At 26.6% G+C, this 27608-nt stretch overlaps 2 protein-coding genes across 2 annotated transcripts; one reads left to right on the forward strand and one right to left on the reverse strand.

The window, feature by feature from the left end:
- Positions 1–414: 414 nt before the first annotated feature.
- LOC107444203 (AN1-type zinc finger protein 4) lies at positions 415–15567 on the reverse strand. The gene is made up of 11 exons (XM_016058287.3): positions 15366–15567; positions 14344–14452; positions 13542–13664; positions 12741–12884; positions 12171–12222; positions 7891–8016; positions 6703–6832; positions 4154–5030; positions 4011–4072; positions 2756–2910; positions 415–626 (listed from the first exon to the last, which is right to left on the reverse strand). The coding sequence occupies exons 3-11, from the start codon at positions 13657–13659 to the stop codon at positions 491–493; spliced, it is 1800 nt and encodes a 599-aa protein (XP_015913773.1). The 5' UTR covers positions 13660–13664; positions 14344–14452; positions 15366–15567; the 3' UTR covers positions 415–490.
- A 103-nt stretch (positions 15568–15670) lies between these two features.
- On the forward strand, positions 15671–26410 carry LOC107444204 (mitochondrial ribosomal protein S35). The gene is made up of 8 exons (XM_016058289.3): positions 15671–15906; positions 16740–16822; positions 18733–18958; positions 19790–19929; positions 21483–21595; positions 24633–24702; positions 24913–25035; positions 26171–26410. Exons 1-8 carry the CDS (start codon positions 15792–15794, stop codon positions 26315–26317), a joined length of 1017 nt encoding a protein of 338 aa, XP_015913775.1. The 5' UTR covers positions 15671–15791; the 3' UTR covers positions 26318–26410.
- Positions 26411–27608: the final 1198 nt, after the last annotated feature.

The raw sequence follows: 27608 nt of genomic DNA on the forward strand, positions 1-27608 counted from the left end.
AATGAGCGTCAATTTGTTGGAAAATACCCCTATATATTACAAGAAATATATGTCGAAAATTTTCATGCTAAGTACAGAGTATACTATCAAAAGCAAGGGCTCTTAAAATTTTATGTATACATATATTCACATAATTTTCTGCAATTCACTTGAAACTTGTGAAAGGGTAATTGTCAGTTTCAAAATATCATTTGCATTTTTGCTCTTTAAATTTTTATTATTTTTTTTTACCTAATACAATACAATGTTTTCGATTAATTAAATTTGTTTCTTGTCACTCAATGACGAAAATTTATGAATTATTTTTTAACAATTTGATTCATCAATTCATCATGGCAGCAAATATATTCATAAAAAAATCAAATCTTCAAATAAATATATTCATATATCACGATAAAAAAAAAATGGTAAAAATTTTTTTTCTTCACAAAAATACTTTATTTTCAAATAACTCACACAACAATATTTTAAAACTATTCGAGGGTATCCATCAAATCTTTGGTAATTTTGAAGCAGTCACTACAGGATTGTTTAGTTGCAGTAATCGCCGGCCTTCAGTTTTATAATCGTAAGTGCAGTGGTGTGTTTCTGCATACCTATGACTGGCACAAAAATTTTTGCCACACCTGTACGATGAGAAAAAAGAAACTAGCGTTAGTTTGCAAAATAAAAAGGTTATATTTATCCACATGAATTATCTTAAGTTTTTTACAATTTGATCACGATGCAAATAAATATAAATTTTTAAAAAAAGAAGCATTTTTCCCCCAATTAAAACTGCAACAGAAATTTCTTTTTCTCATGGGGTGTTTTCCTTTTTTAAGATTCGATCAAAACTTAACTCTTTTTAATTTTTATGGACAATATTTGGAATTATTGCTTAATTTTGTTTCTTGAAATCTATTATTTAACCTCTTCACTACTGAAGTATAAAGGAATATAGCAAAAAAATATTTTACAGTTCCAAATTTCTATTTTACGGTCATAAGTCACAATAAGATAAAGAAAATATGAATTATACAGTCAGGGGGCTAATAATATTAGGTACACTAACATGAATGTCAGGTTTTAACTAAGTAAAATAATATAAATAATTTAAATTTTAAATTGCAACTTAAGTAGGGATAATCATGCATAATGTTATATTATGGTCAATTTAAAAATAATGATGAATAAATTTAATAATTATTTAAAAAATTCTTTATGAGATGCAATACTAAAAGAAATACCAATGCTTACCAGTGCATTACAGCATGAAATCTCAGTTTCAAAACTATTCTAATTACGCAAACCACACAAAATAAATAATTATTGAAAACAATCTAACATTAAATATAAAAAGTTTAATTCCTGAAGGTAAAATTTCAAAATTATGGGAAAAAACACAAAAAGTTAAAGTTATTAAATGTATGTAATTAAAACAATTAAAAAACCTTAATAGACAACAATTAAATTAAAAACACATAAAAATTTTGTTAAATAAACCAAAAATTTAACGCTTGTAATACTATGAGATTTCACTTGGATACTACGCTGTCATAAATTTCATTGTATATACCAAGGTACACATGTGGACCTGCATGCTCTTGACTGTGTAATTTTTAAAGATTAAGTAAATATAAATTTTAAAGCTTCATACAGTCAAAACTACTAAGTCAAAAGAAAAATATTCCTTTCAGAATAACTAAATTATATAATATTTAAAATTAGTTACACTTTTGAGCATGTGGATTCAGTGTCATTTTTTGAAAATCACTTCTGTTTATGTGGAATACTACCCAAATAATTTACACTTTTTGCATCTATTACGGAATCTTCAGAAAGCTTAAATATCCATGAATGTTTCAGTGAATATAAAACTATAAATTTTCTTACAGCGTACTTTTAGAAGTGAAGGTCCACATATGTGGATCAAGGTAATGAAGAGGTTTAAGTCTTATTGTTTAGTTCTGTAATTTATCGGAAGATAACATAGCCAAAAAAGAATGTGAGAATTAGTATAACCATGCAATTGAAAAATTTTTGTGTTAAGAAATAAAGAATAAAGGCCGGCCAGACGGTCGAGCGGTTAGCCTGCCTGACTGCGAAGCCAATGGCTGTGGGTTCGAATCCCGCTCAGGGTATGGATGTTTCTTTCTGTGTGTTGTTCTCCATTGTGTGATGTGTGAATATGGCTCACCCTATAAACGGGTATATGTGGCAGTGTGTTCGAATGTTGATCTCCTCCATGACTTAGGTTCACAGGTGCCTACTGGGTAACGTTAAATGAGTAATACTTCCGGCATCTTCCTAAGGCAAAGGACATAAAATTTCAACACCTGCCATTAGAATAAAAAAAAAACTAATAAAAAATAAAATAAAGAGTTATAAATAGATTTTTGTTTTCGATTTTGTCGCGACCATAAACTACTGAGTCTTACATTACTATTAAAATAAAAAGCGCCTGCCATTAGAATAAAAATAAATAAATAATAAAAATAAAATAAAGAATAAAAGTTATAAAGAGATTTTTTTCTCGTTTTTTTCCCCGCAATAGTGAACTACTGAGTCTTACATTACTATTGAGTCTTACATTACTATTTTCCATACATTCATGCACTTTTTCATTTATATAGAAGTATTTATATTAATTTTTTACAATTAATTTAATTCTCTAAAAGTACTTAATTTTTAGAAGCTTTTGCAAGAGTTAGTTATTTTTAACATAATTTTTTTTATTTATAGATTGAACAATGCATACACAAATTAAGCTTACCTGCAAGTGTAACTTGTAGCAAGACCTGTCTTCTTTGAACAAGTAGTGCATCTTTTGTAGGACTTTTTTTTGGTTTTAATTAGAGGTAATTTTTTTCCTGAGCTAGGTCTTTTTATTTCTTCAGTTGACTTGGGAGATATCTTAAAATTCTTTGCCTAAATAGGAATAAACAAAAATTTTCAAAATATTTTGTCCTTCCTGCTAAGAAAAATCACAAATAAAATTGTGCTAATTTATAATTTATGAAATATAAGATTTAATAGTGAATGTGTTGGTCACAGGAAGTCACAGAAAAAAAAAGGGGGCAACGCAAATTCTTTTGAAATTAAAACTAAAAAAAAATTTAAATCCTAAAAAAATTAATTAGATTTCTAATCCAAAAATTAACTTCAAGTATAAAAGGAATAAATATAAAAAAAATTACTGTTAAAAAATTAGTTAAGTAAAATCTTAAAAGAAATATTAGAATGGTATATTGTAGAATAGGGTATATAAAAAATATGTGAGTAATTTTAAAAATTTTTGATTAAGAACCAAAAAATGAAATGAGTTGACAGGCATTATTCTTGAAAAAGTTTTTCCTCTTCTTTGGTACTACAGCCCGGGACTGGCCAAGGCCGTTTCAATAAGTTTTTGCTATCTTGCCCTGTTAGTCACCATTGTCATACATCTTCCAGCAGCGATCACTTGGGAGCCTTTTCAATGCTATCTAGCCACCAAATGGGTAGTCAGCCTTTCTTATGGGCTCCATCTGATTTAAAAAAAGTCACTTTCTTGGTTGGTTTGTTGTCATTCAAAGGTTTTTAGTATATCCCATTAGATGGTTAGGATATTTGTAGAGGTGTTCTAACCATCTAGTGCGATTAGCTTTAATGACAAGGGCGATACCAGGCTGCCTAAAGAATTGAAAAGTCGACTTCTCCGTCAAATTACAAAAATAAATATCTATAAAAACCTTTTACGATCAGTATTAACATATGGCAGTGAATGCTGGGCTCTCACTAATTGGAAGAGAACAAATTGATGGTGTTTGAAATTAAAGTCATGAGAATTTTTGGTACTGTTAACTAAAACAATAAGTGGGGTACCCTTTACAATTTTGAGAACAAGTTTTTTAGTTGAATAAAAAAAAGCAAAGTTTTTTTAAATTTCATTATTTATTTATTTTTGTAATAAAAGGAAGCAGTTAGTAATTGTTAGTAACAATGCATAAACTTACTAATAATTAACTGAAATAAAGGAAATTAAAACTTACAATAGATATTAAATTTGCTTTGTTTTCTATTGGAGAAGTGTCAGGCGAATTTTCTTTAAAAGCTGAAAAAATTTGTATAAAAATTAAAAACATCCAAATTGCAAAACTACATTTTTTTTAAATAAAAAACTTTCACCACTAACCTCTTATGCTAGAAGCCACAAGTGACCTAATGCCTGATTTGTCTAAAATACCAGGTTTCGTTTCTTTGCCAGCAACTGGAGATCCCAAGTCATATGACACATCACTGTGACCATCTAGCATTTGCATTAGCATGCTAGGTTTACTACTTGAGCTCATTCCTACAAATACAGAGTTTTTAATACTGTTTTTCCACTTTCTTTTGCTCTGATGGAGTTTACTTTGAAATGGCTGCTTCTCACCGTAGTCTACACGACTCGATTTCTCGGGGGTGGTTTTGGGCCTGTTCTTCAGCCAGGAATCTAGATCAAGAAACTTTTGGGAAGATACTGCATCATCACTGGTCAGTGGATATCTTTTGTGCGTTTTCTTTGCTCTAGAGAAGTCATACTTGATGATTGAATCTTGGCTGGAACAGCGGCTCATGTTGATGGCGACAAGGCGTGTTGGCTGAGAAGGCACGCGTGGGACAGTGTCTTTTACAGAAGATGGGAGACCTGATGTTATATAAGGCAGAAAACTTGAGCTATTCTTCAACCCTAATGATGACTTATCTGGAGATGATAGGATGTAAGTAGAAACACTGTTTGAAATGAGATTTAAGGCAGCGTGTGAATCTTGACTGGTGGTTTTTGGAGGGCACTTGCTAGTTTCATTTATGACGTTGTGGCTGACAGAACTTGTCTTAGTATCCAAATCAAGAGAATAGAATGGAAGGCCAGATTGAGCATCTTTGGATGAATACTGTTTTGATTTGGAATCAAAAGCATCAATTCTTTCTAGAGGCGGTAAATGGAAACTATTCTGATTTTTAGATGTCGGCTTTCTTCTAACAGAGTTGTTTTTTGGATGAGCAGATGAATTTCGATCTTTTTTCGACTGAAAAATACAAAAACAGTTCAATAAAATTGACTGTGATAACTTTATATTTTTTGTTAAATCTAAAAAAACATTTAACCCTCTGAGCATTAGTCCTGTTTTTTTTCAACTATTAGCCAATGGCTTTCAAAAATGTTTTTTTCAATGTTGTCCAGAAGGAAATTATGGTACAGCGGGGAAATTTCAGAACAGTTTCACCTAGAGGCTCAATGCTTGGACAGTTAATACACATTTGTTGCATGTTAAAACCTTTCAAATATAAGTAACACTATAATTATTGCAGAATGAATTTTGCTGGATACATAAAATAACAAAACAAAGCAAATTTATATAATTTTACCTTAAGTAAACTAATAATTAATAGAAAAGTCTTACATATTTTGGCATTATTAAGTATTGTAAAATAAATATTGTTATATTGAAATAATATTCAGACATATTTATTCATTTAATTCACTTTCACCTAAAAGATTTCTATTTTCAACGGGCCTTAATATTACATTTTAATACCTCACCCATTTAATTTTACATTTCATTTGTAACTTATTTAATCGAGAACTGTGGTATTGCTATTATGATGTTTTGTTACTTTTATATATATGTGGTATTGCTTTTATGATGTTTTGTTACTTTTATCTTTGCTGCACTGCTATAATTACTTTAAAGTTTTAGTTTCTCTTTCATAAGTTTTCACCTGCCCTTAAATAATTTAGCCAAAATTTAAAAAAAAGAAATAGCAAGTATAGCCCTACTTATTTTGTGATGGTGGTAACAACCAATAAGAGTTGAGTATGCTTTGGGGGCTTGGTTAGAGGAGGTGAGAGAAAAAGGAAGGACACATGGTTTTGGAGAGCTGAGGTTAAGACAAAAAATATGAGGATCCTCAACAGCTAAGTTATATTATAAAATTTTCTATCACCCCTTAATTATTTTTTTATTTATTTTATATATTAGCAGTGCAGCTTCATAATGTATAATTTCATGTTAATTTTTTTTATGTACCTATTATTAATTGGAGTGAATGCCTTCCTGGAACAAAATTTGTAACTCTAAATATCTTAAATGATCTATATTAAATAAATAGTTTTAACACCTTGCAATTAGTGATCATTCTAATGATCTTGTTCTCTTACTTAAGAGTATATTATTTTAAATTGTTATTCATTTTTATTCTTATCTTAATGTGTGTGGTGATGAACTGAACATCACCACAGAACATCAAACAATCATTTCTCACCCACTATAATTTAAGATTTCCATTTTTGGCTAATAATTCTATTTAAAATTCAAAATTAATTGCCAATTTCGAACTGCAAATAGCTATTTCATCACCATTTGGCAACAACTGACGATTTTCTTGGTTCATTTCAAGCAAACCCGAAACATTTTTATTATTCTGTTATGTTTCATTTTCAAGTACATCTCACTGCTTTTGCCTCCTTGAAAAAAATGAAGTGGAAGGACAATTTGTTATATTTTTATAAATTTGAGTACAAAAATAAAATGAGATATTATTTCTCAATTATATCGTGGTTATTGCATAATCACAGCTTCTTCAATACATGATGAACCTTTTATGAAATATATATAAGGCTATAGAATAATTTAATAAATTACAAGCCACAATTTTAAAAATTAAATATGTTTTAAAGAATTGCAAAATAATAATTACCCTATTGATGCTTAAAGCTTTTAACTGTTCTTGTAGTTGCGCTATTTTATCTCGGGTAATTTCATTTTCTTTCACTATTTCTTGATCTAATTCTTCAATGTGTTTAATAGAAGCTATTGATGATGTCTCACTGTAGATCAATAATAAAAACAGTTTCAAAAAATATTCTTACAATATGTTTACAGTAAAAGATAATTTTTAGTTTAATGATATGCAAAATCAATTTCAATTAAAAATAGGTGATAACACTACATAAATATAAACAATGAACTATTTTATAAACAATCTTTGGAAACAATTATATTATAAAATTATAAACTTAAATATATAAATAAAAGTAATCTTTTAAAAAAATTATGAATATTATTATTATTTAATTTATTAAATGTAACATTTCAGGAGGCAAATAAAAACTGCTTTGATGACCAAAAATAGTTTTTGAACTAAATATACTTGTTTTACCTAATTTATATGTACTAACTTTAAACTTCCAGTTTCTCCGTTGTATTATTTCTCATTTTCCTATCATGTTTATTTCTTTTTCTTTGTTTTAAATAATTTAATGATTAAGTTATCTAAGCAATCTGTTCAGTTAATCTCTACAGTAAAATTTTTTTAAACAGAAAAGACATCTTTTGCTGCCGAAATGTTAAATTCAGAAATAAGAATTTACAACAAGGCTACTACATAGTAATGTCAAGAAATTTTGAATCAGTAATATTTTAAGACAATATAAGCTATTTTCTTTTATTTATTTTCATATGCTTAAACTCATTATTCATTTATATGATTTGAAAAGTTAAAAAATCATTTATATCAAACGATATATTAAAAAGAATTCAGATGATATAGTAATCACACGATTTGATCACATGATATGGTAAAGTTGAAAACATGAAAAAATAATGAGTTAAATTTTCAGTTTCATTGCAATGTACATTTATGATGTTTCTTATTTTGAATTTTTATGTTGACAATTACATTTATTTCTAAAGAATAAAATCAAACCAGGAATAAAACGTTTGCAGAAATCCGCGATTTCAATTTGAATTAATCAAACTTAATTGAAATCAAATGAACACTCTCATGCGATTATTTAATGATAAGTTTGAGTATGAAGAAAAACATAAACAAAATTATTTTCTAGTAATAAAGCTTTTCAAGAAGATTTTGAATTGTTGCAGGTACCTGACAGTGCCTGAGAGGGGAGATACAGTACAATCACCTCTTTCCAAAAGAGTATACATGTGAACTTTATCACCATCATGAAACACTAGAACAGTTAAAGGTCTTCCATTTGAACTACCAGCTTCACTACAAAAAATTTTGAACATGAGTATTCTAAGAAAGTAAATATATAATTTCAATAAAAAAAATTTACCATGATGGTTCTTATCATTTTTAGTTTTAATTCAGATAGAAGTGTGTAAAACTAAAATTTTCATTCTTCATAGAAAATTAATTAAATATTTTACAAAATTGTATGAATTTTTAATAATGCATAGTTCTGTAAAAACAATGTATATTTTTACAATAATGGGCTAATGCAAGGTAAAAAATTAATTGACTATATTTGTAAAACCTTTTAACTGCTTCCCTGATTATCCCGAGTTAACTGGGGTACGTATATATTGCAAATATTTATTATCCCGATGAAACTTGGGCATATCAGAATTCGTCAATACATTTTGTTTTATCACGTTTTTACTCGGCTGGAAGCAAAGCAAAAAATAATGATAATCTGCGGTGATTGGAAGTTATCCAATTTATTTTCGGAGTTTTGCTGCTTGTGGGACTGCAGACGTGTTTTGTGTAATTGTATATACAATGGTTGATGAATTTACATAGAAAAAAGAGTAAAAAATGGCGTTTGCGAGTGAAAGTAAAAGTAATGCAGGTGATTTTTCAGATTATGAAAATATGAACATATACAAAGACTAATATTTAACTTTTTTCATTAATCTGGGATAGTAAACTGATGGTAAATTAAATATTTTTTACAAATAAGAAAACTTTAAAATTTCGACTTAGAACNCTTGTATTTATTAATGAAATAAAAAAAAATATGGTGATTTGTTGTATTTTTATTTCTTCAAAAAAATTGGTAAGAGAAGCGTCTAGTTAGATTGAATGACTTTTTTTCTATAAATATGATACAAAGTGGTTAAAGGAGTACTTATATTAAATTGAATTCAGGACTAACACTTACTTAACCTCTTCATACCCTCAGGCAGGTTCAGAATTTATTTTATTAGTTCCCCCTATCCTTGCTACAAAACTTGCTTCGTACTGCCCAGAAAAACCAACCTGCTGCAACTCATTCAAAATCATTCTTTTGTAAGTCAGTTTGGGCATCCCTTTTGGTCTTTTTCCTTTGGGAGCTCAAGTAGGTGCATCATATGGTATCTTATTGGAGGGTAGTGGGCATTTGTAATAAAGATAGAGCAACATGCTTCATCAGCACTTCAAAATTTCATATTTAAGGTTTTAATATCTTTAAAAAAAAAAATTAAGTTGGATATTTTCTCAAGCCGAAATATTTCAAATATATACCTCATGCACTTATTTTGAAAGGTCACCAACACTTGATTCTCTGCTTCTTCTGTTTGTTTCTAGATCTCATCATATAAAAGAGTAGCAAGTACTGTGGATTTGTATACTGTGTCTCTTTGTCATAACTTAAACTCCAAAATATGTGTAATTTCTTTTAAACATGTCTGTGCTCTGATGACGTGATGTTTAATATCATCAGTATTTTTCCCATTTTTAATAAAAATTAAGCCAAAATAGTTAGAGGAATGTACATAATTTATTTAGTTTTACTTTCGATTTTGCACGTTTTTCATTTATAATTAGTGCATTTGTTTTCATTTTGTTAATGTAAAAGCCAACATAGATTGACTATTTGTTAAAAATTTATGTTTTTCCTTGAAGATCAACATGTCAAGATGACAAAAGAACAATGAATTCAGAATTATATTCACCAAAATATATTGATCAGTATTCAAGCAAATGTTATAATTGTTAATTATTAATGTTATATGTAACTTTGTCAAATATTAAAAAAAAATGTGAACTTTTTTATTTCAAGTTATAACCATGGAGCCGCGATGGCCCAGGGGATGCCCCAGGTTTGAATCATAGCAGTGGCTGGTTGATACGAATTCTGCTACCGGCTCGCATCGATCACAGTGCTGACATAAAATATCCTCAGTAGTAGACAACTAACAGTGGGAGGTTTTCCTCCCTATGTAGGGCAAATGCTGGCTAGTTACATCAAAAGGTCTTCCTCAAAGAATAATTTTTCCTAATGATTGATCTAGGAGTTTCCTTGCCTTCTGAGTTGGGTTCAGAATTACAAGGTTACAGAGGGTTGCACATAACACAGAAGGGTTGCACATAACACAGAAGGGTTGCACATAACACTGATAGTCTTAAATTCAGAATTGGTTGGATGTTCAACACTGGTTATAAAATAAAATAAAAAGTTATAGCCATGAATTATAAAACTCTGTTGCCATATAATTCATTGATTTTCAAAATACACCGATTAATTATTTTAAAAAATCATAAACCAGTACATGATTAAGAAAGAATAAATAACTAATTTTTAAAATCCATATCAAATTTACAATGTAAATTTTCTCCCTCATGTCTGAAATGTATTACTTTTTTCCAGTATTTTTTACTGAACTTATTTTTATAATTGTTTTCAACAAACATTCAATTTAAAATGCAAACCCTTTGACCAACTATTAAACTGTTGCACATAACAATTCCCTCATTTGTAAATCTGCCATTATTTTTAAGGGGTCACAGTACCCAAAAAATGACAAAAATACCAATTTTTTTTTATTGCTTATAATAAAACTTCAAACTATTTCAAATGCACTGAAAAAAAAAACAATGTCTCTATCTACATTTTTGAAAAAGTTATGAATGATTTTTGATTGTCCTAATACAGAATCTTGCTCTGCAGACAAACTTTAAACGGCTTTTTCTCATAAATCATAATTTTGTGTTTTGATCTTGATTAAATCCCTAAGGAATTTTTTCTATTTAAGATAAAGCTTTGAAGTAAACTTTTTTATCTTAAGTATAATACACTTATTTAAACTGTGCATGGAATAAGCATTTTATAAGGTATTACAATTTTTACAGCATGTTATATATACCTAACAGGAATTTTTCCCCTTTTTTTTCTACTTTTTTACAAAATATTTTATAAAAAATACTCTAATTGATATATCAATAAATGAATGCACAAAATTGTTAAGAAGAATATTGTAAGCACTAAGAAAAAAAAATTTTTGAAAAATAAGTTAAAATAAAAAAGCCTCAGGGATTTAAAAATTTTGAATTTTTTCAACTTTTTTTAAAATTTTAAAAAATTCAAACAGTTTAATTGTTTTTTGAAGATAAATTATTGATTATAAGTTAAATAAGCATCCTCAAAATGAATGATTATACCTTTATTTAAAAAAATTGTTGCAAAGGTACTGTAACCCCTTAAAAGAGTAAAAATTTCAAACTGTTTTAATGGCCTTTCAATTAAGTTTCAGATTAAAGATAACTATAAATTACTATAGGGGTAGACAATAAAGTAGTAAAGTAATTGTGAATACTTAATGGACGAAACAAATATAATATGCAGCATCAAATCATCAAGTTACATCAAATACAATCAACAATTATTTAAACTAAGTAAAAAATCATTTATGTTCAGTTATTTCAGTCAATAATTTTAACCACAGAAAAAAGAAAATCAATTCAGTTACAATTAGATTTTAAGAGTTCAAGCATATAATTGCACAAATTTTTTTAACAAAAAAAATAATAATCCTATATTTTTCGGTTAAATTTTTAATTGTAGAACTAATTTTAAAATGCATGTAACATAATGTGAATCTTAAAACAGCACAAAACATAAGTGCCATTTAAAATTTTTCTAAAAAAGAAACAACAGCATAGGAAATAAAATTTTGGCTTAAAATCTGTCAATCATCATGAATTTTTTTTAAAAATTAGATAACTTTTTTATCAATCAATTTTGAACTCATTTCAGTAATGAACTAAACATAACGATGTAAATTAACATGAAATTTTGAAAATCAATACTTAATATAACATAAGAAAAATGACAAAAGGTCAAATTGTCCGCTTTCAAATTTTTGAATAAATGCTTCAAATCTTAACAAATCTATAAATTTTCATCATTTATTATCAAAAACAATTACTTAACAATACGATATAAAAATATTAATGAGAATCAATCAAGATTTGTAGAATTCATTAAAAGTAACCTGAAATAACTTTCAAGATAATTAAAATCTTATAGAGAGAAATAAATCGATACAAATAAAATTAAAATGGACAACTAAGTATAAAAATGTAAATAATATAATTTCAATATAGATATTAGTCATTACAGTTAAGGAAATTATTAATTAAATACTGAAATCTTATACCTGCTCCTTTCAACATATTCTGCTAAATCTTTTAACTTCTTTGTATCTGAAACTAAACAATTAAAACCAATATAACCAATCAACACAATTACTTGAAATTTAATTATTTTAGTTTTTATTTACTGAAACAAAACTAAATAGTTATTTCTGAATGGCACATCTTAAATAAACAGTGATATAACATAACAAAATGTAATTGTGATAGAAAATTGCTAAAAGTAGATTGAATTTCTTAGTTTGAATAAACCTTTTCATTATCAATAAATAAATTTTTTTAATTAACAAAAAATATTCTAAGAAAATATTTAAAAAAAACCATTTGTAATAGCTAATATAGAAAATTACCTTAAAAAAATATTTAGTTAGTAAGAAAGGAACTTTTTAAAAAAATAGATTTAAACAAATTTTACGACACAATATTTCAACTTTGAAAAAAAATTAGCAATATTGAAACAATGCTCTTCTCATTAAAATAAAAATAATTATTAAAATTATATTACAGTACAGGTAACTATACAAATAAAATAAATTTAATACAGATTATACAATACACATTCAAATTAACCGAACCTTGACGAGTATTTATAGGACCCCCTCTCATGCCCAAAACAAGTTTTAAAGTAGCGCCATCTGTTATACTGTAATCTTGAAGGCATAAATCATCATTTAGCTCTTGTGATTTCCAAATCAAATGTTGTTGAGATACGGGTATACCTAAAATAATAAAATATATAATTCGTAATAGTTGTTTCAATTGTAATAAAATATTTAATAAATAAAATATATTTTTAAAAATAAATGCAATTAAAATTTGATATTATAATCTGAAAGGAACATGCTAAAATTTTGTGTTATTGAAAATTTCGAATATCAAAAATCAAGTATTTTAATTCTGAAGACTTAACACTTCGGAAGAAGAAGAATTGAAATTATACTTTAAAAGTTGTATAACATAGATTTACTTCAAACAACGTTTTTTCAATAGATTTCATGATTTACAGAAATTTCTGTTTTGTCATCTTTCACTTTGATAAACATATCTAATATTTCTTCTTTCCCATTTTCATACTGCTGATTTTTATCAAATAACTGCACAATTCAATATTATTTTGGCAATCTAAAATATTTTGTAAATAATAAAATATTGCTGAAAAATCAAAAAAAATCTATTCAGCTTAATGAAGTTTTTTTCTATTATCAGCATAGCAAATGCTGAAAAAATCCAGGTTATTTTATGAGAACTAAACACTTCTGCTACCAAAATGTGACTGCATTTAAATTAGAATTTTAAAATTATTAAAATTTATAATGGAAATTTTCAAGATTTTAAAAAAAAATTTAAAAATTCTTACGCAAAATAATAAAACCTACCTTCAGAATATTGGATTTTTGCTTTTATTGATACAATTGTTTCCAATGGTGAACAACTTAGTTCAAAAGCACTTCCCGTAAGTGTTTCAATGAACAACTCCATTCGATTTTCAGTCATCTTATCTATAAATATTATAAGAGACAAAACTTAAGTAATACATAAAATAAATTATGAAACATGAAATTAAAAAATAAATATTCTAAAACCAAATATGAGCTTCTCTATACAATAAGAGATATATCTCTTGAATTTATTCATGTTGCTCTTCAAAAACTTTGTTGTCACATTAAACAGTCTAATGTCATTTCTAATGTTCTATATTTGTTGAAGTTAATCATTGACTGTTATATTAAACTTTGTCCATCTTAAGGCACTGCACTTTCTGCTCCTCATGAAAATGATGCAAATATCAATGGAAAGAAAATCAACAATTTTACAAAAATAAAAAGTATTTGTTACACATAACTTTTTAATATTTTAAGAATTATTTAATTGCTACATTGTTTGAGAATTAGTTATTAATTTCAATAATATCCACCAGAAAAAAAATATTGATGGTTTTAAAATTTAATAATTTTTTTAGATATTTAAGAAATTTGCATATTTTTTTAAAGCTTGATCCACTATTGTATGTAGTTTAACCTTATAGAGAAATATGACAAGTAGATCAAAGTAAACATATAAAGTGATAAAATAATTTTTAAAAAAAATCAATTAAAGCTTTTCAATTATCTCACATTGACTAAATAGAATTATTCTATTTTCTGAAATAGATGGTTAGGTACTAATGAGAGAAGTTACCATAGTTTAAAATATTGCTGAAAAATCAGGAGAGGGATAAGAAACGTTGCACCAATATTGTTTCTTTTTTCTTTCAACATTTTAGCACAATCATAAAGTAGCAGTAAACCTAAATTAAAAACAAAAAAGGATATATAAATATTACAGATATCAATTAATGGAAAACACAATAAATGAATTAGGGTGACCTGGGGTAATTCCTGATCAAATTTATTTTATGCTTTTTTTCTTGATAATTGAAATCAATTATACTATGTGAAAAAGAGAATATGAATAAATAGAGGTGCATTATCATATCAAAAGCCACATTTAAACCATATATTTCTTAAAATACAAAATTTAGGCATTGATTATTCAAATTAAAGTCAGCAAGCTGCTAATTTAAATTGCTAATAACATTAAAAAAAATCAATATCTATATAAAACAAGGAAAAAATTTTACAAGGAGTTAAATAATGTTAAATAAGATATTGAATGTACATATAAATAAGATATAAACAACTATTTTAATTGTTTCCTTAAATAAAGATCAAACTCTGATAACTATTTTTCTACTATCTCTTATGAAATAGAAAAATATTTTCTACTATCTTTTATGAAATAGAAAAATAGACGGGACACTTTTCATAAATGTGTTTCAATTCTAATTTAAAAGATCATTCAAATTTAAAACTTTTTTCACTATTATCAAAATAAAACATAAAACTTGGCCCACAGAAATCTGGAATTTATTATTTTACATAAAATTATCATATTAATATAGTTAAAATTACAATGCATAATCATAGTTCTAAATAATTAATTATAGATAGGTCAAAAATCTATAAAATTTTAAAATCATATTAAAGTGTTAATCAATGAGTCAAATAATGAGTCATAAATAAATGAGTCAAATGTATTCACAAGTGCTTGGCATTGCTCTCTAATCCACAAAATATCTAGGAATTATATACAATTAATATAATATATGCAAGAACTCGATTTCGCAAATAGTATAAAAATAGAATAAAAAAGATATAAACCTGATTATCAAAACTGTCTGATTTTTAAAACAAAAATCAGCAGTGATGTTATTATTTAAACACAACAACATTTCTTCTAAAAATTAAGTAAAACTACAAGATTTAAAAAATTAATAAAATAGGAAATGTAACAAAAGATCAATCAATCACAACAATTACAGTTACTATAGCAACAGCTTATGCCCTTCCAAAGGTTAAAATGAAAGTTAAAGTTTTATAGCAGTAATTATGAACTCAAAATAAAGCTTTAAATTTTTTGGAATCCAATGTGAAGTAGCATTTCATTGTGAATAATATATTGAAAAGAAGGTTTTGGTAGCATTCAGATAAGCAATATTTCTTCAAATGATTTTATTTTTGGGTAGTAGATCTTACAATATATAGGGTGGCAATCGATTAGTATATTTATTATTTACCAAAACAAACATGGCCGGTGTCGTGAATTTGAGCAAATCTCGAATAAATTTACTTTTTATTAAATATTATTCGGCAAATTTTATGAAACATCGAGAATTTTCAAGTGAAACTAATATTCAAACAGGTTAATAAATTCTTATGAATCATTTTGTATTCTATTCCTATGAACTTATGATATTGAATCCTATAAAAGGGATTGAAAAAATATAAAAGACTCGAGTCATCCTTTGACTCATTGCAAAATTAGTTCCCCCCCCCCCCAATTTAATTATCCTACCTGCTACCTCACCGTGTCTTATGGATGTCTCTTCAGGATGGATGTTTTAAAATTTCTCTTCACTAAAAATAAATTAGGCTCTTAGTAAATATCCCAGAAGTAGTCAAGAATTACCCTGAGTCAGACGTAATTTGTGATTACTAAAAATCTGAAATATTTTAAAGTTTTTGTGAAAGAGGGTTGCATAAAACTCATCCCATAAGTCACTAAGTTTTAACTAAAATTAAAATTTTACCTTGTTTAAGTTGTAGTTTGCAGTTGTAAAAAAGATGTTGGCATTTTTTGATCAGGAACTACCTTTGGTTAACAATATTTTAGTTTCCATTGTCTTCAAAAATTTATTAATGAAGCATTAATACCTTTAAAGATATTACTACATCGGTACCAACTACAATCACCAAAGTGCCAAAGAAATTTTTTGGCTTCAAAAATTAAAAAAAAAGGAAAATAAGTAGAAGCTTATCTGTGGTTGCTGCAAGTTATACTCTTCTAGTTGGTCCCCATTCGTGATATATATATATTGGTTTCTTGTGGGCTACTCTCTGCAAGTTACAAACGTTTGGCAATTATTTTGGCACAGGTCCTGATATCAAAATCCTCCATTATATTTGTAAAGCTTTTAATCTGTTTTTAATTAAAAAGTTATTGGAAATTGTTTCATTTGTGCATCTGCATTTCAGACGAAGAATTTCGAGTTTTGGAGCTATACCCTATGAAGAAAGCGGCAAAGAGGACTGAAAAACGATTTTTTCGAGATGCTCAAGTAATGTTTATTGCACAAATTCTTTATGTGTATAGATACTTGTACCTATTTACCTTTTTGTATTTATAGATTGTTTTTATGCTTACTGATTCTTTACAAAACCCTTAAATAAATTTTTAAAAAAAATGAAAAAATTTTCTCAGAAAAGTGTAAATTATCTGACATTATTATTTTTTTTTATGTAAACCATAGATTTGTAAGTGTTTACTTGACCAATTAGTCAGTTAACTAATAAATTTAATTGTTCTTTTTTTAAAAGTTTATTTTAGTTTAACTTGTGTACATTAACCATCTATAAAGTGTGGCATTAGCTATGATTAACTGTGAACTGAAATATGTTAACTGTGACTTTAAATTGGAATCTGTTTAAAGTTTTCATCTTGTAACTCATTGAAGGTGTCATTAAATGTTCAGACGTGATGTTAGTACATGCTGGTTTTATTTAATTAGCATTATCTACAAAGATACATAGCCACACATTGTGGCAGCTGTAAATGAAAACAAAAATTAATTAAGTAAGTTTTGACTGGCATTTGATATTGTGAATTTACATCGCCATGACAATGGCTCCTGTATGAAATTAAATAATAATATTGTTATACTTTATATAATAATATATATTATATGAAATAGCTTACGAGGAATGAGATAGAGTGGGATCCAACAGTCTTGACTCAGAAGAAGGATAAATCTCCAAAAATTGTTAGATGCTTTGGGAGAACTATGAGAGCGTATAGAGTAATTAAACTTTAACGGGAGAGATGTGGCATCAGCTATAATTAACTGTAAACTGATATGTTAATTGTAACTTTATATCGGGATATGTGTTATGTTTTCATCTTGTATCTCATGTTATGTGATGTCAATATATTCTGCTCTATTTAATTAGCAGTATCTGAAAAGATACATAATCACACGTAAAGTACATTATGGAAATTTAAATTTAGCAGTGTAACTCTATTGCGTGAATATCTACTTTTACACTTTAGGCGTAAAGATACTTTTCTCTCTGAAATAAATTTATTGCATAATATATATTGTGTTAGTAGCGATGGTTTTTTTTTTAAATTTAATTTTTTTTAATCTTTTAAACATTAGGTGTTGAGACATTGTAAACACACAAAATGATATGTAATAATTATTATTCAGATAACTGTTAACAGGGTGCATAGCGTTTTTAAAAAGTGCTTAAAGGTGCTTATTTTCAATTTTCGTTTTTTAAAAGCTGTTAAAGGTGTTCTTTTCATTGTGTGTTTTTGAAAAGTGCTTAATTTTCCCATTTTTAGAATGAGATTTTTCCTTTACCATGTTGATTTTCTTACGAATTATGCAAAAAGACGCAGTTCACATTGTTCTATTCAACGTTTTCACAATTAATTCAACCCCAATTTATTTCTTCGTATTGTGAGTCTGTAGATTATGAAAACGCCATTCGTTTTACATGGTTCAAAATTCATGATTTTCGACAATTGTCAAAAACAATGCAAATGTTTTGTTTTTTTGACATGACGGTTAAAATAAGATAAGACTGTCAATTGTCAAAAACTTCCCAACCCTGTCTAATTATAATATTTTTTAAAGTGCTTGAAAAAATTTTTTGAGTGCTTAAAAGGTACTTGTTTTTTGTTGAATAATATAGCTATGCACCCTGTGTTAATTTGTCAAGTAGCTGTCAGGTAACTGTTAATTACACTGCTAAATTTAAATTTAGCAGTGTAACTTTATTGTGTAAATATCTACTTTTGCATTTTAGGCTTGAAGATACTTTTCTCTCTGAAATAAATTTATTGCTTAATATAATGTGTCAGTAATGATAATTTTTTTTAAATTTAATTTTTTTAAAATCTTTTAAACATTAGGTGTTAGGTCATTATAAGCACACAAAATGATATTTAATAATTATAATTCAGGTTTTACCTCCTCGAGAAAAAAGGATGCCAATTGATCAGGATTGGCCTAGTGTCTGGCCTGCAGCTAAAACTTTCAGACCTTCAGCTGTGCCTTTACCAGTTTATCAAGGGTATGATCAAAAGCGTGCACCTCCTGGAAAATATGCAAATGCAGAATTGATGAAAATACCTAACTTTTTGCATTTAACACCTCCTGCTGTGAAAAGACACTGTGCTGCTATCAAAAGTAAGTAGTATATAAATAGGTGTAAAACCATAGCTAAGTATTTTAATTCTGTACTTTTAAAGACCCATATTTACTGAAAGGGTCAAGAGACTTATTAAATTCAGCCTTTTGTTAAATTCAAATTAAAAGTTAGTATAAAAAATTTTAACTCATAAAAAAAAAAACTACATTAATTGTTTTATTGAGAAGTGAAAACATATTTCACAAATGCTGATTTTTTAAAACTTTACAAATTTTTTAAATGTTTTATCATCTGCAATCAACTTCAAAAAACTGTGTGAAAGTTTTCAATGAAATTATGACACTAGTACATGTCAGGGTTTTAAGTGAAGTTTAAGTAATATTTGACTTTTAAAAGCCATAAAAATAACTACACTGCTCAAAAAAATTAGGGGAGCCGTGTGCCCCCCTAATTTATATATATATATACACTGCTCAAAAAAATTAGGGGAGCGCATGGCTCCTCTAATTTTTCTGAGCAGTGTATTTTGATTGCACTAATATTAGTTTTTTAAGGAAATATATATTTTTCTGCAAAAGTTTATTTTAAACTTTTTTTTCTTCCTTTTTTAGATATATATTGTGAACTTCTGAACATTTTGAGAAATTTTTGTAAAGAAAGGCTTAAGAGATTAAAAATTGTATAGCTAATATTTTAGAATATTTCTTACGTTTTGTTACTGTATTTGTTTTATGTTACTTTTTTGAAGTATTTTTCACTAAATAACTAAGAATATAAATTATATTTTGAAAAAAAAAATTTTTTTTTTGCATTCTATTCCATTTCTATTTTTAACTTTGCTTTTTTTTGTTTTCTTTTTTTGTTGTTAGAATTTTGCACTGAATGGCCTAAAGGATTGGAAACTGATGAAGATTGCGAAAAGCATTTTCCAGTTGAGATTATTACTTCCGATTACTGCCATGCAAGTCCAACAATTCGTGATGAGCGTTCAAGAGCTGTTACGCTAACTGTATGATGTTATTTAATTTTGTATTTCAAATATTTTGAGTTGTATGTTATGACGTTAATTGTGTGTACTCCAAATCCGTGAAAGTATTACTGTGCATGAAAGATTAAAACTTTTCAATTAGGTTTAAGCAGTAGTAGGTCAAAAAAGTTTTTTTTCCATTTTTTTTCTTCATAAAAATAATATTTTATGCATTTTTGTAATTTACTCAATAAATATAAAATTTGTGATTAATATTCTGGTTAGTGCAATTCAGGCATATCAGTTTGACCCGTGGCATTGGGAATGGCCCCAAAATTTTGAGAAATTATGAATCGAATATTATTATTCATTTGCTTCAAAATTGAAATGGAACCAGATTGCTGTTTTTGTGCTTCACAAGATGTCATTCTTCTTTATAAACATTCAGTGTGATTTCTGTACAAAGTTATTTGTACAGAAATCATTTAAGTGCCTGTCTACTTACCTTTTTTTTTTGCATTGCATTTTGTGATATTAGGCATTTATAGCTTATCTATTGCCTTTATTTTCTTTGTATTTCAGTGTATTGCTCAACTTAGTACTTCATTTAATTTTAAATGGAGGATAAATTTTTTTAAAAAGACTGGCCTTTGATCTGTTATTGTTAAAATTTCCAGAAAACAGCTATGTCTTGTTTTATGTACAGATGTGTAAATGTGAAAGGTGTATAATTTTGATTCCCATTTATATTTTTCAAAACACAATGCTCTTAAATGTATTATGAAAAACTAATAAGATTTTCTGTGTTTAAAATTTCTCATTAGTGACTCATACTAATTAGTGCTTAGTAATTTAAATTTTGAAATTTTAATTTCACAATGTATTGTCCAAAAATAACTCAATGTATTAGGATATATTTTTTAATTTTATTAACATTAAACATTTTCATTCACCAAATTAGTTTAAAAAAATTAATTTTTCATATGCAAGTTACACATTTTAAAAAATAGTGAGTAAGTATCAAATATAGAATAATTTGTATACTTACACTGTCAATGCACTTGTTATTATATGTTACCTAAGGAATTGGCTACATACAAACTTGAGTTAATTTAACAATACTTTTAAATTGTGAATCACTATAGTAGAGACAAGGGTGTAGTGATTTTATTGTTGTTGATTGTTATTGTGATAATACCTTACTCATTAATCTTTGTGGTATTTTATGATCACTACGTTATAGAAGTCAGTGCTTATCGTTGTCAACAATTATTATTTATTTGATATATCATGAAAATATACTTTAAAAAATTAGTATCTTAATGTGTAAAGAATGTCCATATTTCATGATTTTTTAATATATTTTCAACTTTAAGGCTTATATAAAGAAAAGTATATTAGAATCGCTATGGGGGTTTATGTTCATCTGTTTAACATCACATCTTATTGTTTTTCTTTTGACTTTTCATTCGAAAACACCTTGAATATTTAACCAAATATATTATATAAAGTAATTAAAGCAGTTTCATTAAAATTCCCTAAAAAATTTATTTGTGCAGAAATAAATGAATTTCTTACATATTTTTATATTTCAGATAAAGTTAAGTAGTTTGAATTTTGATTATCATGCTCGTGATAAACTACTTAGACTCGCTGGGAGCAATCGTTACAAAAAAGGTACTGATGAGCTGGTTATTACTGCTAGCAGGTAATATTATAAATTTGATTTTATTCAATTTCTCAAGAATTCTGCAAAACTCTAACCTGTAGAAAATTATATTAACAAATTTTCCTTATTTATTAAATATCTGATTAATATTTCTAATTAATAATTTATTCTAGTTAATATTAGTTAGAATTTCAAATTTATTATAATAATTTTAAAAAAAACATTAAATGTAGGCACATAAAAATTAAACATTAAAAATGTAACATTAAAAATTAAATATTTACACCATTAAATTTAGTAATATGGTCAATAAAGAAACATATAAGATGTTCTCATATCATTCTCCATAGGTTAACGTAGGAAAGAGTTATCTTTGTAGCTGTTTTCAATTGGTTAGTTATGTAAATGATTAATTAAATGAATAATTTTTGTATAAAAATTACATTTTGCTTGTATTGAAAAGCTTGTTGCAAAACAATGAAGTAACACATTTTTCTGATTAGTTTGGAAATTTATTTTAACAGCAGAAAATTTAAGAAGTCATATTTTTATATTAATTTTGAGATTATTATCCCAAAACATGTGATATACATGCATATTTTCTGTGAGTTTTCACGCTGCTGAAAATGCATGTTACAAAAATGGATACAGCTCAAAATGCACATTTAAGAAAATGGGCAAAGATCAAAATGCATGTTTACAAAAATGGTCACAGCTTGAAATGTGTGTTTACAAAAGTTCGACGCTACTTGAAATGCTCGTTTATGAAAATGGACTCCGCAAAAACACTGCTTTTTAGTTTTCATCCCAAATGTAACATTTAAACAAAGAGTTACGCACATACTTTTCCTTACTTATTTAAACACTAAGCATAATCATTATGGGGCTAAGTCCCAAACACAGACCATCTTCCTAAATTCTGCAGTTTGTAGATTGGACTTGGAGGTTCGAAGTTCTGAACTTCAAGGTCAGGTGGCCTAGGTATATTTCTGATGTAACTTTTCAGTCATGGTCTTGATATTCAGAACAGTGCCCAGATTTAAATAGTCACCAACGATATACAACCTCTATGAGATTTAGCTTTTTTGCTTTCACTTGTGACTTCGTTTCATAATAAGTCCCTTATTTGATGTTTTTTCTTATTATTTTCTGACAACTGTTTTTTTTAAATAATTTATTTTGTTATTTAGAATGAATTTAAAAGTTGTAAAATTAATGAAAATATGCTGTTTCAAAATGCATCAAATATCTGATACTAGCAGATTTACTCATATTGAGATGCATTTTGTTAACTCTAAAAACCCACAATTGTTCTTGTGCTGGTTTAAATGAAGACTAATGTCAAATTTAAAAAAATGTCAGTTTATTAAAACAATACTTAAAAAATATTAAAACAGCTGTACACAGGAAACCATTATGAAAAATATTAAGAAACTGAAACATATTTTAGCTCAAAAACCAAGCGTCACTATTTGAAGAACTCTGTATTAACATCAGATAAGACATAACCAGACCTTCCTCCCATGTCACTTATTGATATTATTCTTTTAGTTTTGTCACAAACTTTATGATTCCTCTTCCTGTCTCAGTTTTTGTTTACAAACATAGTAACAAAACATTGAGGACAATGCTGTACCCTAAAAATATGCTTGAGAAAGAAATAAAATAACTCAAAATAAATAAAATAGTACAAACAAAACTGATTTACAAAGGGAAAAAAAGTCATTGTTGTTACACATTTCAACTTGCTTTATTTTTCACATGGTTGTCCAATTTTCATCTTTGAATTAGATAATGATAAGGAATGGCATGCGGATAAGAAACATCCTCCCACGTTTGTCCATTTTGTGACACAGCAGCATATTGTCAAAAATAAATTATTATAATTTCTGAAAAAGAGATCTTCATCTTGATCTTCAAATTCATAAGAGCAGGAATGAATATTGTAATTATATTTTTGAAAATCTTGAAGTTTCTTTCAACGTTTTGAACCAGATTTTCTTGTTTAATATGATTTTCTTCCTTAATCAAGAAAAGATGTATAGAATATTATAGCATAATTATTTAATGCTTGGATGGTTAAAATTAATACATTTTGGGATTAATGTTATAATTTTATTTCTAAACACTTATACTGCTTGATCCTGAGTTTCTTACTATTCAATTTAGTAGTTTATCTGCATAACAAATTGGTTTCTCTCAATTATTTTGTTTGGAGAGTTGTAAAGAGGAAATATTCAACAGAAACTTGTTTATTCTTTTGGTGCTTAAAGGATTAAATGTTGTCCCTCTAAATGTGAAACTGCTGCTCAATCAGATTAAGGCTCCTTTTGAAGGCTCTGATGTTATACAAAATAACTCTTTTTAAGCATTATTTTACTACTTTATTATGAGTTTGTAACATTTGTTCTTGGTTGTTTACATTTTTCCCACTTTTAGCCCCATCCACTACACTAATTATGAATTTGGCATGAAATTGTTAACAGAAAAAAAAAAAAAAAAATGCAGTATTGTGAACTTAAAAAAAGTTTGTGGTGTAATCTCTTAATATGTAAAAAGTTACTTTCATGCTGTGCGCTTTTAAAAGCCTACAAAAAAAAGAGATTTATTGATTTTAATAATTTTTGTATAGAAAAAGCTATGCGAAAGAAAAAGCTTCCACGGGTAGCTTTTGTAGAAAAAGCTTCCAAAACTGGCATTTTAAACAAGTTTAATGTATAGTTTGTTTTTTTTTTAAATGCTTCAGCTTTTCGTCTCTTTAAAAGACTGTGCAATTCTTTTTAAGAGCATAGTATGTATATTTTAAAATTAAAGTTTTTGAGTTTAAAATATTTTTACTTAAACTGTCTTTTTCTTTTCTCAAACGACATAGCTTTGAAAAACACTCTTAAATTTTTAGCCAAGAAAGGTACTTTTTCTTCTTACTACAATAATTTCAGGTTTCCATCCAGTAATTATTACTTCTAATGCTATCTAATTATCTAATACTTTTTTTTTGGGGGGGGACTAAGTTTTGTATAATTGTTAATTTTTTCAAACATTACTTATATAACAATCTGAGTTTCATTTTTTTTAGATGTCCACTGAGAAAACAAAATTATGATTATTTAATGTATCTATTGACTGCTTTGCATCATGAATCTTGGGTAAGTTTACTTTATAATGAATTAGTTTGATTGATTAAAATGCTGAATTGTTTGAAATTGTAAAGTTTTTATTTTTTGTTTGAACTTTAAGAAAATTGCTTTGGTCCAACAAAAACTGTTGAAATTTAACTTGAAGGCTAATGCTTGAAAGATTTAACTGTATTTAAAATTATGCATTTTACATTTAGTTGATATTGATTTCTAATGCAGGTAACAGAGCCGTGGGAACACAAAAAGACAGAGGCTGACATGGAAAAATTTTTCTTTGAGAACAGCCGTATTGAAAATAAAATGTCTAAAACAATAGCACTCATAGAATCTAAATCAGATAATGTAAGTCTATTTTATTTTAATTTTAAAATTATTAAATAATTTTTAATCTACTGCTAAAACTATTAAAAGTTTCAAACTAATTTATAGGGACCATCATGTTTTTTTTTCTTGTTTGACAGAGACATAAATGTTTGTCCAAAAAATTTATAATTTATGCTAAATTTAATTCAAATTTTTTTCTCAATTTAATTCTTATTTTTTTCTATTGAAACAAAATCCTAAAATCCACCCCCAAAAAAATCACAATAACATATACTCTATATTGGTGTAATGTTAAAAATGTTTTTGGGTGACATTTAAAATTAATCAAAAAGTATTTTTTAGTATTTATTTATTTATTTTTGTATTATTGAAAGGGTATTATTATAAGCAGGTTTTTCTGTTTTAAATATTTTTTTACGACCTGGTAATTTGGATACCACATTGTGTTGTTATTTTTATTTTTAAACTGTTAAAATTTAATTAAAAAAAGACATTTATATTTTTTATGTATTATGTTGTCTTAGTTAGTTTTTTTAAAAAGAAAAAAATATTGTTTTTGGGTGTTTATAGAAAAATTTTGCAATAATGCAATACTTTCTTTTTAATTCTATAATTAACTTTTTAATTATAAATTTAAATTAAAAACTTGCAAACTGTCGATTATATTTAAACTTAATATTTGTCAGATCTTAAAGTAACGCTCCCATCATTTGAGAACTGCCCTTTTTCTTTCTTCAATTTCAAAGATATTGAGTGTAACATTTCACACTCAAGCACTTCTAAAGTGTGTCATTCACATTCAAAGTGTACTATGAAATGGAGAGTTAATTCCCTTTAACCAAACTAGTCCAAGCACACTGTGATCCATCCAGGCTTTGTAAAATAAATATTTCATAATTTTTCTATCACACCTTGTGTGTTTGAGGTCAGTTGAATATATTCATAACCAAAAAAAAACTATTTTAAAACTTAAGTTGTCCATAATAATCAGATCTTTTAAGTGTCACTATTTCTCAAACTCTAATCACATTATTTTTTAACTCTATTAATAATACGCAGATGCTGCAAATTTATACTTTCCCAGTAAGCTGTAGAATTTCTATTTACTCGTACAAAATATAATTTTTAATATATTTTTGATATTTAATTTTAGGATAACATTGTAGAAGAAACAAAAAATTCTGAAAAAGTGACATCTTTTGGTAAAGCTGTCACTGAACTACTCAACAAAGGTGAAACTGAGGAAACTCTCAGTGAATATAAAAAGTCAGTTCTGAACTCTTTAGGTTTATCAAATTAAAGTCATTTATGTGTTTTAGTATGTTGAGAGGCTCAACATTTTATTCATTTGTACATAAAATTCAATAAATAAAGTTATCAATTGTTTGTTTTAGATATTTTCTCATGTATTTTCAAAAAGAACTCCTGCACTTAGTCTTTTGGTTTTTACACATTTTAAAAAGTTTCATGAGATTGAAGAAATTTTCTAAAAAAATCTCTTTCAAAAAAAAAAATTTTTTTTTTGCTTGCATTATTGCTTGCTTGGATAATAACCAGTCATATATAGTAAACAATTTGGAGCTATTTTTTAATTCTGGAAAATTTCAAAATTAGTTGAGAGTTTTCTATTTTGAAATTGATTTTAAAAATTTTTGAGTTGTAAACTTTTTGAGCTTTATTATCTTAAAAATAAGCTTAAGAATACAAAAAGAAAAGTGGCATTGAACTCTATTTGAAATCAATTACAAAAAAAAAGTAATGATTATAATGAAATGAAATTTAATGGTATTATAGTGTACTTATTACAATCACACTTCATTTGAGGACATTTTATTGCATAATAAAATGTTAAACTTATAATAAAATGTTTTAAGGCCGAAATTTACAATACATTTAAAGCTAAATTAATTACAACATTTACAGTTAATTTAAATTGCTTTAAAGTACATTTTAAATAAACGTAAGTTGCTTTTTTTTAATGTGCTGAAGGGTCTAAAAATTAAATGTCACATTATCTGATTTTTAAATAATTTTATGGGTTTTTTTATTACCTCAGTTGCATTAAATATTTTGCTTTAAATTACTTATTGTTTTTCACAGAAAATATAATTATCTTTTTTCAACATCTTGAATGTGTTGATTTTTGTAGATTTACAGAATTTTTTACTATATTTAAACAGACGTATGAAAATTTATGCTGATGAAAATCTTTCTGCCTTATATTTCCTTCCTCAATTTTTATTTTATCATTACTTTTTTGTGTGAAATATATTACCTCCGCTTCATTTTTTCGTCTTCCTTGAGCGTCATCTTGAACATTTTTCCTATTTCTTTAGTTCTATTTGGATATTTCATTACATTGAAACACGTGTATAAACAATTATTCTGCCAAAAAAGAAAAAAAAGTTTTTTTTCTAACTTAGTTTTCCCTCATTAGTCCTGTGTGAAATTTTAACCTTCGTCCTCAATGTTTAATTTTATTTTTAACATCTTAAATTTTATTTTGCTTAAATACAAAAATTTTTTTTTTAAAAATTACCATTAAAATATTTTTTTTAACTCGAACATAATGTTAGAGGAAATTTTACTGA

This window comes from Parasteatoda tepidariorum, chromosome 3 (genome assembly GCF_043381705.1).
Source record: "Parasteatoda tepidariorum isolate YZ-2023 chromosome 3, CAS_Ptep_4.0, whole genome shotgun sequence".
Taxonomy (NCBI): Eukaryota; Metazoa; Arthropoda; class Arachnida; order Araneae; family Theridiidae; genus Parasteatoda; species Parasteatoda tepidariorum.

What these genes read in the sequence shown, in the direction of transcription:
- LOC107444203 (XM_016058287.3), bottom strand. Translation starts at nt 13,659, where the DNA reads ATGACTGAAAATCGAATGGAGTTGTTCATTGAAACACTTACGGGAAGT. An exon ending in AAAAATCCAATATTCTGAAG is followed by an intron (nt 12,885 to 13,541) that starts GTAGGTTTTATT and finishes TTATTATTTTAG; the next exon opens with GTATACCCGTATCTCAACAA. An exon ending in AAGCTTTAAGCATCAATAGG is followed by an intron (nt 5,031 to 6,702) that starts GTAATTATTATT and finishes TGTATTTTTCAG; the next exon opens with TCGAAAAAAGATCGAAATTC.
- LOC107444204 (XM_016058289.3), top strand. Translation starts at nt 15,792, where the DNA reads ATGGCCGGTGTCGTGAATTTGAGCAAATCTCGAATAAATTTACTTTTT. An exon ending in GATTTTTTCGAGATGCTCAA is followed by an intron (nt 16,823 to 18,732) that starts GTAATGTTTATT and finishes ATTATAATTCAG; the next exon opens with GTTTTACCTCCTCGAGAAAA. An exon ending in CAAGAGCTGTTACGCTAACT is followed by an intron (nt 19,930 to 21,482) that starts GTATGATGTTAT and finishes TTTATATTTCAG; the next exon opens with ATAAAGTTAAGTAGTTTGAA.